The 17,079-nt window shown below is 41.7% G+C and overlaps 2 protein-coding genes across 2 annotated transcripts in view; both read right to left on the bottom strand.

Moving 5' to 3' along the window:
* Nucleotides 1–713: 713 nt before the first annotated feature.
* The window catches only part of LOC106083538 (ELAV-like protein 2), a 36,246-nt gene continuing 19,880 nt past the window's right edge, over nucleotides 714–17,079 (bottom strand). The window contains exons 5-10 of the mRNA XM_059364948.1: nucleotides 15,094–15,197; nucleotides 14,468–14,621; nucleotides 9,807–9,824; nucleotides 9,238–9,511; nucleotides 8,995–9,172; nucleotides 714–2,137 (exon numbers count right to left, since the gene is read on the bottom strand). Of these exons, the coding sequence (XP_059220931.1) occupies nucleotides 1,976–2,137; nucleotides 8,995–9,172; nucleotides 9,238–9,511; nucleotides 9,807–9,824; nucleotides 14,468–14,621; nucleotides 15,094–15,197 (890 nt within the window). The 3' untranslated portion in view covers nucleotides 714–1,975. The remainder of the gene's footprint in view (nucleotides 2,138–8,994; nucleotides 9,173–9,237; nucleotides 9,512–9,806; nucleotides 9,825–14,467; nucleotides 14,622–15,093; nucleotides 15,198–17,079) is intronic.
* On the bottom strand, nucleotides 926–1,777 carry LOC106083523 (uncharacterized protein DDB_G0271670). The gene is made up of 2 exons (XM_059365663.1): nucleotides 1,492–1,777; nucleotides 926–1,365 (listed from the first exon to the last, which is right to left on the bottom strand). The coding sequence occupies exons 1-2, from the start codon at nucleotides 1,775–1,777 to the stop codon at nucleotides 926–928; spliced, it is 726 nt and encodes a 241-aa protein (XP_059221646.1).

Raw genomic sequence — 17,079 nt, forward strand, 5'->3', positions numbered from 1 at the left:
GATATTCAAAATATTTTTTAGATATTCAAAATATTTTTTAGATATTCAAAATATTTTTTAGATATTCAAAATATTTTTTAGATATTCAAAATATTTTTTAAATATTCAAAATATTTTTCAATATTACATTTATATTTATTTTATTTTATGATTTATTTTTGAAAAAGTTTTTATGGAATATAATGAAGAAGTGTCATTTTCAAGCGAAAAAAGTATGAAATGAAAGCAGCGTACTTAGTTAATTCTCTTAAAAATGATTTTTCCATTAAAAAATACGAATAAGAATTTTCAACAGATTCAGATCTGGTATGTAAAGATTCTTCAAAGCCCATAATAAAAACTTTTTCTTTAAAATTTTTTTTTCAATTTTTCTCAAGCAAAAATTTTGATAGCAAGCATATTTACATGAGAAAATGTACTGTACTTTGCCAGCGTCTGCTTGAGAAGAATTTGTAGCGTATACCAGCAATCATAGGTATTGGCACAAATGCTCGACGCTACTATAGGTATAGATAGGGCCAAGTTTTCGAAAAAGAACTTGTCTATAAAATCATTATAGACAAGCTTTTTCTACGAAAACAAAAAATAAAAAAAATAAAATAACTAAAAAAAAATAAAAAAATAAAAATACATGAAAAAAAAAATAAATAAAATAAAAAATAAATAAAAATAAAAAAATTAATAAAAACAAATTAAAAGATTGTGAACACCAAGGCGAGCTTTTTCGACTTCCATTTTTAATTAAACTGCTGCTGATTTTTAAAATCGAAAAGAATTAGTGTTCTCTATTTTTTGCTTAAAAAAATGTATACCCTACTTAAAAATTTACATAATTCCACTCCCATAACGACCACACCAAGCTCTTGTTTTAGGATAAATCATTTTTTAAACAAAATCTAAGCCCGCATTAGAAAAATTAAGCTTTTTAGAAAAACCAATTCGAAAATGGCAAAAATGAGGACAGCGAGTTTTTGGCAGCATTTGAAGAAGCGGCAGCTGCTGCTGCAGCCGATGTGGAGGCTGCAGCTGCTGCCGCTCCCAAAGAGGGATTATTGAAGGCGGCTGCTGCTGCCGCTGCCTGATTGGAAGAGGCTGACGAGCCGAAGGGTTGCTGATGTTGTTGAGCCAAACTGGTTAGCAATTGAGCGAATTCTTGCTGCATATGCAGACGCTGTTGCAATAGTTCATAATGATTTTGAGGTTTATTGTAGACAAATTTGCTAGAGGTCTTAATCATCGATGACGATGATGAGGATGCGCAAGAGGACGATGAGGATTGTGTAGAATGATGTGTAATAGCAGTAGTGATGCTGCTGGTGGCGGCGGTGGTGGAGTTGGTAGACGACGTGGATAATGCTGAGGAAGCTGTTGTAGTGGACGTATTGTTCGAGGACGAGGTTAAAAGATTTGAACGGGATTGTTGTAGCAATGATTGTTGTTGCTGCTGCTGTTGTTCTGAATCTTGTTGTTGTTTTGCTTTCTTATTTAAACATTGATTGCTGTTGTTGTTGTTGCTGCTGCTGGAATTGGAACTAAAGTCCTGATTGGGATTTGGGTTATTGTGGCCTAAAGACAATTTCGCCAGATTATTCATGGTGGTGGTGGTGGTTGTTGTCGTAGTAGCTTGTGTCGTCGAGCTCAATGTGGTAGTTGTTGTGGTGGTGTTGCTATTGGTATTTGCGGCATTACTGATTGCTGTCATTGTTGTCGACGTTGACGACTTGGTCACGCTTGATGAAGATCCTATGGACAAGGATGTCGTTGTCGTCAATTTCATATCGTTTAGACTTTTTACGCTGGTTAAATTGGCCGAAATGTTCTTATTGATCCATGTCTTATTTACCGATGCCGGGATATTATTGGATGGGGTATTGGTTGTCGTTGCTGTTAGTGGTGTTGCCAAGTGGCCACCAGGATGATGATGATGTAGATGGTGATGGTGGTGATTAACAACAGCAGTCAATTTTGTTAATAATTACGTTTGTTTGGTTTTATTTGTCTTAAAGCTGACCTGTAAGACCCGATTGCCCAACGTATAGCCATTCAATGATTGTATGGCCAATACAGCTTCCTCGTAATTGGTCATGGTGACAAAACCAAAGCCTTTACATTTATTTGTCTGTAAGTCACGTATAACCTGAAAATGGACAAGATTTATTATTTCTGTTGTTTTATTGAAGTGGAAATCTGAAAATCTGATCAAAAATGAGACCTGCAGCTTATCGGCCAAGAGAACTTAATGGGTCAACTTTTAAGAATTGATAGAGAGGGTGAACGCGAGCCCTCTAGATTTCACAAACTGCGTTCCGAAGATCTGAGGACGCTGGAATGAACTGGAACAGAGTCCAATTGAGAAACTGTTAAATTTGTAGCTATGACAGACTTTCCTCCCGGTAAGGGATAGCAATGGGGCCACAAAGGCTGTAAAGTTCCAACAGATCCAGGTCTGATCTATTTGCTGCTCATAGCTGTCACGAGTAGCTTAGCTGCGAGCTACCAGGCGAGTCCACAGGTTGCGGGTAGTAAAATGTTCCATACTAAGTAGCTGCAACGGGTGACACCGTCTCTTGCACAAATACAGGGTGCCTATGATGCTCGATATGACAAGGCGGGATATTGGCGCCTTTAAATAACCAATGACCACCATGTTCCCGCGGCGACCGGAACGAGTTTGCTCACCTACAACAAAAACAGCAACAGACTTTAATGGACGTTCGATTGTGGCCAATGGATCGATATTGAAGAAGGGAGGTTTTATTCCCTCTTTTTCCTCAGTTCCTTTGAGGAGAAGAGAGTGAAAGTTGTCTACGTCGATGACATTATTATCATGGTGGTGACATATTTCGTTTTACTCTTACGGACCTCGTTCAGGGTACACTGAAGAAACTTTCCAATTAGCTATTAGGCAATGGGTTTAGTACAAACACCATAAAGGGTGAGGTGTTGGTATTAATCAGAGCAGAAAAATGTATGCTTCGAATTAAGGAGTGGAGCTGATGCTCTTAAGAACCACCTTTTGTGTGGTTCTTGAACCGAAATTAGACGGTAAAAAACGTCAAGGATAAGGAACGTCGATTTTAAAAAGCGATTTAATACGCTATACTCCTTTCCTAAAACATCTGTATTAAGTGGCTTTGATCTGGGGCAAGCCGTTCGGACTCGGGAATAAAAATCCAGTTCCTTATGCAAATGCAAATTTTGCCCATGAACCTTCCATTAAGGAACAGAGGCAAACTTCTCACATATCAAGAGTGCAGTTTGATTCATGTTTAGGCTTAATGATAAGGGGCCTCCTTTTTTATAGCCGAGTCCGAACGGCGTGCCGCAGTGCGACACCTCTTTGGAGAGAAGTTTTACATGGCATAGTACCTCACAAATGTTGCCAGCATTAGGAGGAGAAAACCACAGCTGAAAATTTTTTCTGATGGTCTCGCCGGGATTCGAAACCAGGTGTTCAACGTCATAGGCGGACATGCTAACCTCTGCGCTACGGTGGCCTCCGTGCAGTGCCTTATCATTTAGCTTAAAATTGTATCGGACCGCCATGGCAAGGGATGGCTATAAGCACCACACCGTTTGGAACTTTGAACTCCGATTTGTGTGGTGTTCTTTGTCACAAAGGGAAGCTCAACTGGGAGCTACGGGACGATTCCACAGGTTACGGATAGTGGAATGCTCCATACGGAGTAGCTGTACCGGCAATCGCAGCCAATCACCGATATCGAGTGGAGAGTCTCACTGAAAAGCCGGGCGCCACCGGCTCTTGCCTAAATACTGAGTACTCTATATGACAAGGCGAGTTATTGGCGCCTTTAAATAACCAATGGACATGATGGTCCCGCAGTGATCGGTCCCATGGAACGGAACGTGCTTGTTCACCTTGGAGCTTGACGAGGATCGCTACCTCCACATACGGAAATGTGGCTATAACATCAACATAAGAGAAATATCCTCGCTGTTCCCTAATGGAATTTTCATGGGCAAATTTGCAAATTTTTTAATCCTGTCGCCACCTGTAGGAGCTGGAAGGAATACGCCAGGCAGTACACTGGTAAACTAAACTCATGCTGTTGTTGTTCGGTGGCCCTGATCCGAACATAGGAACAATCTTGTTCATCATTACCGGACTTACTGCCGCGGCAGACCCACTCGACTCAGTCACCCCACTTTAGTCCCAGAGTTCCTGGATCTGGATATTCCACAGAACCAAGAAAGAAAATATACGATACGAACCAGATTGACCCGATGGAATCCTTCATCAGCGAGGGCTGCTGCAGCCTCGGTGTACAACACACCATCGGATTATTCAGCGGTTGAAGGACATGGCACTCCATCTTAGGTAACCAAGCTCTGATACGATGTCTCATCGGGATTTCCTGGACGGGATTCCGCCTAAGGCCGATGTCTTCGCAAGCCAATCCTTTCAAAATTCGGCCAAACATTTGATAACCCTGAAACCACTGCGAACCTCACTCGAGTAGAAATGAGGCCCAGAACAAGCATTGAAGGTAGGCGACGCAGGTTCCTCTTTTCGGTGTTATTGTTTTTTCTTTTTTGTTATTTTTGTTGTTGTTGTAGCAGTGTGTTATACACCGTGGTTGCGGCAGCCCTCGCCAATGAAGGACTCTATCGGGTCAATCCGGTTCGTACAACCGGCTGCCATGGGATTGTCCTCTTTACGTCGCCAGCCAACGCTATTACAGTATGCGAAAGGCAAGAAACATAAGCATAATCTTCAAATCCTTGGCAGACAGCACTTGGGACATGGGCAGCAGGAGTGAGCTATGGAAAACCTACAGACCCGTCAGAACGCAGCCCTAAGGACCATCACGGGCTGCCTGCAGATGACAATGGAGAAACCTACAGAACGCTACCCTAAGGACCTTCCCGGGCTGCCTACAGATGACAAACATTGATCATCTACACAAGGAGACCAAGATCCTTAAAGGTAAAAATCATAGTGAGCTGCTCTCCAAACAGTATCTCCTGAGCTGCCACCAGTAAGATCATCTGAATTTTCAACCCCCTCCGGGACTTGTTGGGAGCAGTATCTGGGTGTTTAGGGACGAAATCCGACAACACATTACGGATCCACTCGCAACCTCCTCATTTAGATCCGGATGCAGGGTACCTCACCAGCAATAGTTGATTAGAAGGAACTACCGAGGAAAACCAGACTTATTCTGGCCTAATGAAGATCCGGATGTAGGGCACCCCAGCTGGTCTGGAGGAGTGAGAAGTAGTGCACCAAGGTGTGCGCATCAAATTGTCCTGAGGGAATGGAAACCTGGTGCTCCTCAGCTTTCGGGCACACTTTGGTGGAAATTACCTTCCCGGAGATGAAAATTGTATATGGTGGCATCCGTCCTTCATTGGACCCTCGGTTTTTAATTGAGTTCTTAGAAATAAAGGGGTCATATGGTCTCCTTTACGATAACATTTCTCTAATGGAGGTCTTAGCGAGCTGTAGTCTCAACCTAGAGGCAATGACAAAAGTCCCTTTAGGACTAATGGACATGGTCCACGTTATGTAATAAGCAAGCTTATCCTCGTGCGAGTATTTTGGATGGATGCATGTATTCCAAGACGACTATGCCAAAGGGGCATTGGCTGAGGCCAATGGTCAAGATCCCAGGTCTTCAGAGGATGAAGGGTTGTGGTTTTCATCGAGCTATCCAGGTGTGGGTCAATGGCACAGGAATATTAAGCAAACTCCTGTGCTAGTAGTGGTTTAATATGTTGTCGCTGTTGTTGTAGCAACATATTCATGTGGAGGTGGCGACCCTAGTCAAGCTCCGGTAGGAGAGCAAGCTCCACCCGGTCCAAAGGATCGATCGCCGCGGGAACAAGTTGGCCATTGGTTATTTAAAGGCACCAATATCAAGCATCATAGACACTCAGTATTTGTGCAAGAGCCGGCGTCGCCATGCCTCTTACTGAGAATCTCCGCTCGATACCGCTGTTTGTCCGCGACTGCCATTGCAGCTGCTCCGCATGGAACATTCCACTATCCGCAACTTGTGGACGCGCCCGGTAGCTCGTAGCTCAGCTTTTCGTGACAGCAATGAACACCACACAGATCTAGTCTGTGTGGTGCTCACAGCTATCCCGTGGCGGGGGCTGCATCTATTGCAAGACAACGGTGCCAGAGGGATGCATGTATTCCAACACGACTATGCCATAGGGGGCATTGGCTGAGGTCAAGGGTTCAGTTTGGCCAAGATCCCAGGTCTTCAGGGGATGAAGGGTTGTGGTTTTCATCGAGCTATCCAGGTGTGGGTCAATGGCACAGGAATAGTAAGCAAACTCATGTGCTAGTATAGTGGTTTAATATGTTTTGTTGTAGCCACATTTTCATGTGGAGGTGGCGATACTCAAGCTGCGGTATGTGAGCAAACAAGTTCCGGTCCGGTCGATCGCCGCGCCAATAACTCGCCTTGTCATATCGAGCATCATAGGCACACAGTATTTGTGCAAGGCCGGTGCCGCCCGACCTCTGAGACTTTCGGCTCGATACCGCTGAGTGTCCGCGGCTGCCCTTCCAGATACTTCGTATGGAGCATTCCACTATCCGCAACCTGTGGACGCGCAAGGTAGCCCACAGATCGGACCTCAATGTTCTTGCCTGTGTGCGGCTCACAGCTATCCTGTGCCGGGGGATGCATGTATTCCAAGACGACTTTACCATAGAGGGCATCGGCTGAGGCCATGGGTTGCAGTTTGTCCAAGTTCACATGTTTTAAGGGGATGAAGGTGGCGATCCTTGTTATGCTCCTGTGTGAGCAAGCTCGTTTCGGTAGAAAGAACCGATCGCAGCGGGAACAACGTGGCCATTGGGTATTTAAAGGCGCCAATAACTCGCCTTGTCATATCGAGCATCATAGGCACTCAGTATTGGTGCAAGAGCCGGTGCCGCCCGGCCTCTCACTGAGACTCTCCGCTCGATACCGCTGAGTGTCCGCGGACGGACTTTTGAGCCGGAGTTGGACTTAGTTTCGGAGTTAAGCACGCATGCCCCGACTCCTAACCGCTCTTCGGCTTTAAACTTCGACTCCGACTTAGACTATGACCCGGGGTCGGAGTCGAAGGTTGGGACCGCAGTCCTGGTCCCAAGTGGCGAACTAGAAGAAATTCTCGATGAGATTAGCACCCTTTGCCCGCCTTAGCACCCATTCTATACACCAGATTGATATAAACTTCACGACCTGAATGGAAATACGACTGCTTTGAATACCCACCACACATAAAGGGGTTTTCAACGAAAGGTGTTATTTGGAACCGCTCTGTAAGGTACTCAAAGAGTGGTCGCAGTGGCCATACCTTCCTCTTTATTATAATCATAAAATTCAAAAAATTGGAATTTTTCTTTGAATGCCAAAATAACTCTAATATAAGCAGTTCGTTAGGTGTCCTACTCTTTATCATGGTGTCTACAATACGTTCCATGCTTTTGAGTAGAAAGTACGTAAGACTTATAGGTCTGTAGGCCTTTGGTATCGCATAACTTGCCTTGCCGGGCCTGGGTATAAATACCACCCTTGCTTCGTTCGGAGTATATGCAAGTCCAAGGTACGCTGTGAAAATAGTTTCTGACCGAGGCTCCAGTCAGGATTCGAACCCAGATGCTCAGCGTCATAGCCGGAGATACTAACTTCTGCCCGTCTACATAATGTCCAACATCTGTGAGCCTTCTCAGTACGCTCCTGAATCCGACACTTCCATTTCAGTTTCCTGTCCAAAATCACACCTAAGTATTTGACCTTGCCAGATATCGAAATCGTCTATAGGTGGTGCGTTAAATTGACCCACCTTCGTCTTCCTCGTGAACAGGCATATTTCAGTCTTCTCTGGGTTAAAATTAAGACCCTGGGTCTAGCCCAGTCATATGCCATATGCAAGACCCTTTCGGCCCTTCTGCATAACTCGTTGGGATCCTTACCCCTTAGAAGTATTATAACATCGTCTGCGTAGCAGACGGTTTTAAATCCCTTCTCAGTCAGCATCCGTAATAGGTCATTTATGGTGGTCACCCATAGTCATGTCATGTATAACTATTGGGTTGCCCAAAAAGTAATTGCGGATTTTTCATATAGTCGCCGTTGACAAATTTTTTCACAGCTTGTGACTCTGTAATTGCATTCTTTCTTCTGTCAGTTATCAGCTGTTACTTTTAACTTGCTTTAGAAAAAAAGTGTAAAAAAAGTATATTTGATTAAAGTTTATTCTAAGTTTTATTAAAAATGCATTTACTTTCTTTTAAAAAATCCGCAATTACTTTTTGGGCAACCCAATATATTATTGTTCTTGTTGCCACATTTCCATATGGAGGTGGCGTTCCTCTTGCGGTAGGTGAGCAAGCTGCAGCCTATGTGGTGCTCACAGCTATCCCGTGCCGGGAAAATATCACTGATCATACCATACACTGTTATCACCTGGTGGACTGACACACCACCACCCAAAGACGTCAGTTGACCTTTTTACAAAACAGAAGCCCTAAATGAATCAGAGTATCAGGCAAGATCGATTGAAAACAGTTCAGCCTTTCATAGCCTCAGAAGAGTTTTTGGGTTACAAATGACGCGGACATACTTCAGTTCCTATTTATCTGGAATTGAAGCCAGTGTCCTACGCGTATCCTGCTTATCCTCAAAACCTCAACCTGTGAGGCACCGAACAACTGATTTCAAACCTTGGGAAGAAGGTCGGAAACATTTTTCAGCGATGGTCATACTCTTACTACTGTTATCGACATTTATAAGTTGTTGTAGTCACATGTAAAACCTTCCAACGAAGAGGTGTCGCTCAGTAACACGGCTTTCCAACTCGGTTATCTTTAAATTAAAGCTTAAACCGGACAGCGCTCCTTTATATGAGAAAAATCTCTGCACTGTCTCTTAATGAGATGACCGTGGGCAGTATGTATGCAGTATGCCTGCTTGCACTGCTTAACAGGGGCCCATAATGAGTTTATTGCCCGGAAGCAGTTTTACTTACCTTGACCGACTGTACAGCACCAAATGGTCCAAATAGTTGCCACAACACATTCTCTTCGGCTTCTTGAGCCAGATTGTAAACAAAAATGCACCAACCCGAACCATTAATGGGATTACCGGGCAACATGGAGTTGGCCAAGAGATCACCGGTCAAAGGAGAATAACGGGATATTACAGAGCTAGAAGAAATAAAAAACATTTTTAAAAATAAATTCTTAAATTTATAATTTCACTGTCTTCTTACCTGTAACGCCCCGCAGCTGTGGGATGTATGGCAGCCGCTGCAGCTGCGGCAGCAGCTCCAGCAGCAGCGGTGGGAAAACCACGAGTTCTGGGATTCTGTGGCGTTAAATATGCAGTCAATGGTTGAAAAGCTTTATTGTTGCTCGGATTATTGGCAAATTTCACCACAATCGGTTCAGTGGCATTTTTCGGTATGGTGCCATTTAGGGCCTTAATGGCCTGATCGGCCTCATGACGCTGATCGAAACGTATAAAGCCCACACCCTTCGAAAGACCTGTAAACAAAAAACAATAAAGACGCTCACATTAGTATCGAACGGTTTAAAGGACATAAACAAATTAATGATGAAAATAAAACAGGAGTGTATGAAAAAACTGATAAATGTGATGTGGTGGTAGTCAAAGATCTTTAAATAGATTTTCCTGAATTTTTAATTTTTTTTGAGATAGATTTGAATTTTCTTCTAATGAAATGGTTAAACGTTGGGAAATGATTTTCTAAATTAATTTTTCTTTAAAAAACAAAACAAAAATGATGAACACAATTTAATGAAAATAACAAGAACATACCCTGGTCAATAGGGCCGCCTAATATACAGGACGACAACGACAACGTTTACGTTCGTTTGTTTGTTTAGTGTGTGTAAACATATAAAAAAATAAAATAAAATTTATTTTAAAAATTATTATAAATTATAAATAAGAAATATAATTAAAAATTAACAAAATATAAGATCAAGAAACTATATGCTAAGCCAGTGATGGGCACACTAACACTGTTGAAAAGGTCAAACTGTGTTGTTTGCGTGGGTATACATACTCACACATCAACTACAATAAATGAAATAGCTGTGAAATAGAGTGAGTCGAACGGAGCGACACGAAATTTTTTATACTTTCCGTACGATTCTGTTCGCTTTTGAATGTGCGGCTGTGTAGGCCACCCATCTATGTGCTAAAGTATCGAGCGAAAAATTTGTAGATAAACAATTTTAGTTCGATCGTCTGCCTTGTTGCTTATAATGCAGATGATTTTATCATCATCATGGTGTGGGCAGATTTCTCTACTTTTGCTAAGCAAATTATCAGCGACGGCCAATAGGTTTGGCAAAAGTCCCGAACGACAGAGTTACTGCTAGTGGGTTCGAATCCTGACTAGAGCAGCAGTCAGAAACAATTTTCAGCGGTGGTTTTCCCTTTCTATTCAGGGTTGCGGAGATTGACCACGACTCCGTGTCGGTTCGGTTGGGGCAAGTAGGCCCAACTCCGAACCGAACTCCGACTCCGGCTCAATAGTCCGACTCCGGCCTAAAAACCTCGAACCCGCAGCCCTGCTTCTAATGCTGGCAACATTTGTGAGGTACTATGTCATTTAAAAACTTCTCCCAAAATAGGTGTCGCACTGCGCTCGAATATAAAAAGGAGGTCGGTCACTTATCATTCAGCTTAAAAAGTTAAATGGACAAATTTGCAATTTACATTTTTACCAGAAAGAATCAGACAGGCAATTTAGAAGTTTACATACATAGGCGTATTCTTGCTCAATGATTGAATTGGAAAACTAACACCAAGGGGTACGTTGTAAACTAACACCAAGGGGTACGGCTGTAACGAACTCTGGTGTGATTTATAATGCTCCATAAAATGTAATAAAGACGTATCTAAGTTGGGCTACTTAACGGTTGTAGTGTTTTACGGTCAAAGTTTTAGTCATTTTGCTAGTCTCTAGGGTGATTTCGTGGTAGAATTGGTGGTCACGTTCTATGTTGGCGGGGATAAAGGCTCTGACAGGGTTGAAGGAAAATTAAGTTATAGACGAACTGACTAGGAATGGAGTACTAAAGAAACGGCTACATATAAAGAAATTGGTCGTACTAAGAATTATTGAGGATAAGAAGGAAGCCCATGAACATTGCATTAAGTAACATGGGCAAACTTCAACACATATCAATGAGTGCTGTCCGATTCAAATTTTAAGTCCAATGCTAAGGGGCCTCCCCCGGCCGACAGGGGATAACTATGAGCACAACACAGGTTGGAACTTTGAGCTCCAACTTATGTGGTGTCCATCGTTACCACAAGAAGCTTAGCTGAAAGCTACCGGCCGCTTCCACAGGTTGCGAATGGTGGAAAGCTCTGTTTATATGCGGAGTAGCTGCAAATGCGGCCGCGGACAGTCAGCGATTTTCGAGAGGAGAGGCTCAGTGAGGAGTCAGGTGGCACTGGCTCTTAATTAAATACTGAGTGCCAATGATACTTGAGATGACAAGGCGAGTTATTGGCGCCTTCAAATAAACAATGGCCAACATCAGCGTCTGTTCCCAGGTTAGGGGCGGCCAGCGGTTCGCCACAACCAGGGATACATGTGCAATCCCACAAAACCCATGCGGTTGGGGCGCTGGGAAAGTTACCTGGGCTAGGAATAGTAAAAACGGACCCCCAACGTTGATGACCCACGTAAACGAAAAAAGAACCATGATTTGCGGATCTGCACTTGGAATGTCTGAACTCTCTATAGAGAAGGCACAGTATACGCGCTGGCGGATGTACAGTGGACTTGGAATGGCTTCACTACAACACCAAACGGCAACGATGAATTTGGCTGTGGGTTTGTGGTTAGTCAGAGACTAAAACACCTTGTCTACAGCTCTTTTCCGGTGGATGAGAGGCTAGCCACAAGCCGCATAAAGACCAAATTCTTCAACATCAGCCTTATTTGTGTCCATGCCCCGACCGAAGACAAGGACGAGCAGACTAAAGATAATTTCTACGAACGCCTAGAGAAAGAATGTGACCGCTGCCCCGCCCATGATATTAAAATCGTTCTGGGGGATTTTAAAGATGCTTGATGAAAGCACTCCTTGTCCCGATGATACAATGGCGCAGTGGCAATCCATTGCTCACTCCATTGAAAATGCCGCAAAATCCGTACATGGATTCCAGAAGTCTCCTCCACGAAATGTATAGTACGACCAAGAGTGTCCGCAGAACCAATCAATGATGATGGTATAGAATGTTTACATCCTAGTCAGAATGAGGTCCAAGTGGCAGTGACCGGGCAGAAGAACAACAAGGCAGCAGGAGCCGACGGCTTATCCGCTGAACTGTTTAAGATCGTAGGCGACACGCTGATAAGACGTATGCATCAGCTTATCTGCGCAATCTACCTAGAAGAACGCATACCCGATGATTGGAACTTAGTATGCTATGTCCCGTACACAAGAAAGGTGTTAAGACGTAATGTGTCATCTACAGAGGAAAAGTCTCCTCCCCATCGCATACAAGATACTCTCGAGCGTACTGTGTGGAAGATTAAAAGCTAAAGTCATTGAGATAACTGAGTCCTATCAATGGAGCTTTAGACCTGGTAAATCCACCTGGGTCAGATATTCACACTGCGCCAAATCCTGGGAAAGACCCACGAAGCACAAATCAACACCTACCATCTCTTTGTTGACTACAAAGCCGCTTTCGATACCCCTTTACGTTCAAAGGTATTTCAAGCCATGTCTGAGTTTGGTATCCGCAGGATGACACTTGCTGATACGCGGATGATACTTGCTGCAGGATGACACTTGCTGATACGCGTTCCTCAATAAGAATAGGAATGAATCTCTCGGATAGAGGTTTCAGACAATCATGTGATCTCTTTAATATCCTGCTGGAGAAGATTATACGAAATGCAGATGTGAATAGATATGGCACAGTAATCACAAGAGAACACATGCTACTCGTGTATGACGACGACATCGATATCATAGGTCGGTCACCGGAAGTAGTAACTGCTGCTTTTGAAAGAATCAAAAGAGAGTCAGTGAGAATGGGTCTGTCAGTAAATGGAGATAAGACGAAATGGATGGTTTCAACTCCCAAAATGCCTTGTACAACCGAGCAGATAAAGAAAATGGAGAAAGTTGGAAACCACAACTTTGAGATAGTCAGTAACTTTATTGACCTGGGCACCGCCGTAACCTTAACTAATGACACGACTTTTGAGATAAATCGAAGTATAATACTGGCAAACAGATGCTACTTTGGATTAAGGAAGCAGTTTGGAAACAAGACCACCTCTCGACCAACGAAGATTACACTATACAAAACACTGATACTACCCGTATTGTTATATGGTTCTGAGGCATGGGTACTTGTGAAAGCCGATGAGGCAGTGCTTGGAGTATTTGAGAGAAAGATTCTTCGTAAAATATATGAGCCAGTTTACGTTAATGGAGAAATTAACTGTATGAAGACGATAGCATAGTTACACATATCAAAATACAACGGCTGCGTTGGCTATGTCATGTTGTCAGCATGGATGAAGAAGCTTCAGGGAAGGCCAAAAGCCCGATGGAAAGATCAAGTGGTGGGAGACACCTCCAAACTTGGTGTCAGATATTTTAGAAGGAGCGCGGAAGATCAAGGCGCTTGGAACGCTATTCTACGTTCGGCTAGTGGAACAAATGTTCTGTCATAGCAAATTAAAGTAAAGTAAGTAAGTAGACAAGATTGTAGACAATTAGGTGACAATGTCACATACATAGTAGACAAAAGTGGTGACTTGGTGACACTTAACGCCAGATCTCTTACAGGCTACTTTGTAGTATTATTTTAATATATTGTTGTATATTATATGTAGTTTTAAACCCTCAAATTTATTAGATGTCTTTTGTTTGTTTCTCTTTCGGGACGAGCTCAATGATGAGAGATTTTCTTTGCAAATGGAAAAAGAAAGCCAGAGATCGCAACACACACCAACCACTATGGGTCGCGCGTTTCGTAATTTGGTTTAGAATTACACATCAGCCATATTAGGTGTGAAGGCTTCAAGGACCGTATGTTGTACTTATACTGAATTTATTGCGGAAACTGCTCTATGACATAAATACCACATTAACCACGCTCGACAAAGCTGTCTATTAGCTGTACTTTTCCCAATGCATGTATTTTTGTGTAATGGCAGATTTTTTGTCTACAACAATTACTCTACTCCCAGGGTATACACATAATTCTGTGCATCTGTTGGAAGTTGTATTTATGACTCCGAACGCCATAAAGTTCTCATTTCCCGTATCGTATACATATGCATGCTTGTTTATAACACACCTCCCCAAGTATTGGTATATAACAGTTTTAAAAAATAAAGAATTATTTTTTTTAATTTAATTTTTCTCATTAATTTAGTTTTAAAAAGCTAATTGTTCTTGATAATGATAATGTTGATAATGTTTACTTACCGGTTATATTGTCACATAGTATTCTTGAGGTAATTATTTTTCCATATGGACTAAATAATTGTTCCAAATCTGGTTGTGTCATGTTTTTGGGAAGACCAGAGACATATAAGTTAGCACCTTTTATAGATTCAGAACTAGGACGGGCAATAGACACCTAAAAGAAAAAAAATCATTTTTTTAAATACAAATAATAATGATAATAACAATGTAGTAATACAAAAATTCAAACAAGTAAAAATGACATATATTTCGGCCGAACCTTATTTAGTCTAAAACGAGGACATGCAAACCTTATTTTTTATTGAGATTCTTTTGCAGGATATTGTCCGGCTATAGACAATTTTGTTTAAAGCTTTCTATTTAAAGAATAGCCCAGCAAAGAACTCCTTAAAGTTTTTTTTATAAATTAGCTTCACTACAATGTTATTTTCTTTAAAAACCATTTATTTGTCCTCCCCTAAGAACCTTGGGTTGATTTTCAGCTTTTTCAATACCTGAGCTTACTTAACCAAACTCTTCATAGAATCCATGAATGGTGGGTAAGCAAGGTTCCGCGAGAATATAAGTCCATTTTTCTATGTTTTCGTTTTCTCTTATCAAATATTTCTTAAAAGTTAAATACTTACTTTAATAGTTTTATTTTGTAAACGTAAACCATTTAATGATGATATGGCCTTTTCAGCATCCTCTTGCTTAACATAATTGACAAAACCATAACCCAAGCTTTGACCTGAAAGAAAGAAAAACATTTTCTTAGACAATGTTGTAAAACTATTATAATTATTGATCGTATAAAATTTCTGATCTTTTTTTTGCGAAAATTTACTTTAGATTGTCGAATTTGCAAGCAAATAAAATCATATAAATTATACGCCACAGATAACACATACCAGGTGGCGTATGAATGATGTCTATGTGGACACTTTAACTTTCTACCACTCATACGCCACCCGGTGTGGGATAAAAAACAAAAGAGTGGTAGAGTTAGGTTAAGTGACAGTCTGCCATCAGACTTAGACGTTTTTGTCTCCAACGGTTTAAGAGTTATTGGACTTACGATCCGTCGTATTTCTGAAATTGTGAGACAAAAAAAAACAAAATGCAAAATGTTGATTTTGCAAAGCCTCATCAACCCCAGGGTCCTTGTCCCGAAAATTAATATCAATTTCCCGAAAATCAATCAATTTCCATTCCAAATAGCTTTTATATATCTCCCCAAACACATTGCCCTATATTGTCGCGATTGGTCTATATTTCCATTTAGCGGGTTTTGGGCGGCCCCTAGGCATCCGACCCCAACAGTAGAAACCATGTTTTATTTTTGGCGACCGTAAGAGTGCAAACAAATTTCGGACGAATCACATTACCAATCTCCGAAAACTGGTGGTTTTTGAAAATTGGGGTAATGAGAAGTGCTTTTTAGGTGAGACATTTCAACTCAAATATGGCTTTCAAATTCGTACTCCACTCGCATATCCATTTAATTTGAGCCCCACATTGCCATAGTCAATAAATATGAATCGTTTGGAGGGTGTTTCGGGGCTGGGGCGGCCACCGGCACTATGCCCAGAAAATAAATACCAAATTCGTTCTTTACTCCCAAATACCGTTAATTTGAACTCCTTTTAGCCAAGTGTTTGGGGTACGTTCCCCACCCCCAAACACTTGGCTCCAACATTGGATACCAAATTCGTTTTCTACTCTCAAATACATTTCATTTGATTTCCATATAGCTATAATGGGTCAATTAACCTATTCGACGCATTTTTTAGGAGGAAAAGCGCCATCTAGACTTGAACGTAAATTTTAATATCATATTCGTAATCTACTCCCATATATTTGAAATCCATATAGTCGGCTGATATGCCCATTTGGGGATATTTGAAGGTGGTGCGACCTTCTATTTCTTTGGGCCTAATTTTTTATGCCATATTTGTAATCAACTGCCGAATACTTTTCATTTGAGTTCCATATTAATAGGAACGTCGAATATATCTGTTTAGAGGAGTTTTGGGGTTGGGAAAGCGCGCTGGGTACTAATTTAATACGATATTCGTTTTCTAGTCTCCAATACCTTTCATTTGGTACCCATATTGTGCCTATCAGTCCACTTTTGGTTTTGGGTGGGGTTTTGGGGTAAGGGGGAGGATCCGCCACCATCCGATATTTAAAATTAATATAGCCTATGTTTCCTTCCAAGAAAACCTACACAATCTTTGAACATTTTAAGAAAATCGGTTCAGCCGTTTTTTTAATTCTACGGAACAAACCAACAAACCGAGTCTCATACAGTCATGGGGGGTGAAGTGACTCCCTACATTTCGATCTGATTTTGTACGCCAGATTCGTAATCTACTCCAAAATAGCTTTCATTTGAGCTCCATATTGATATGGACGTTCAATTTGTCTGCTTTTAGAAGTTTTGGGTTTCGGGCGACTTTATGGGTACTTGGACCCAATTTTTATTGCCATAATCGTATTGTACTCTTCAATACCTTTCATTTTATATCTATATTGTTTTTGATTTTGGGTGGCGTTTTTGGTGTAACAGGGGAGGGTCCGCCCCTTCCGATATGAACAAATTATAAAGCCTACTCCTTCTTCCTGACTAT

The sequence above is a fragment of the Stomoxys calcitrans genome, chromosome 3 (genome assembly GCF_963082655.1).
Source record: "Stomoxys calcitrans chromosome 3, idStoCalc2.1, whole genome shotgun sequence".
In the NCBI taxonomy this organism is placed as follows: Eukaryota; Metazoa; Arthropoda; class Insecta; order Diptera; family Muscidae; genus Stomoxys; species Stomoxys calcitrans.

What these genes read in the sequence shown, in the direction of transcription:
- LOC106083523 (XM_059365663.1), bottom strand. Translation starts at nt 1,777, where the DNA reads ATGAAATTGACGACAACGACATCCTTGTCCATAGGATCTTCATCAAGC. An exon ending in CAACAACAACAGCAATCAAT is followed by an intron (nt 1,366 to 1,491) that starts GTTTAAATAAGA and finishes CCACTACAACAG; the next exon opens with CTTCCTCAGCATTATCCACG.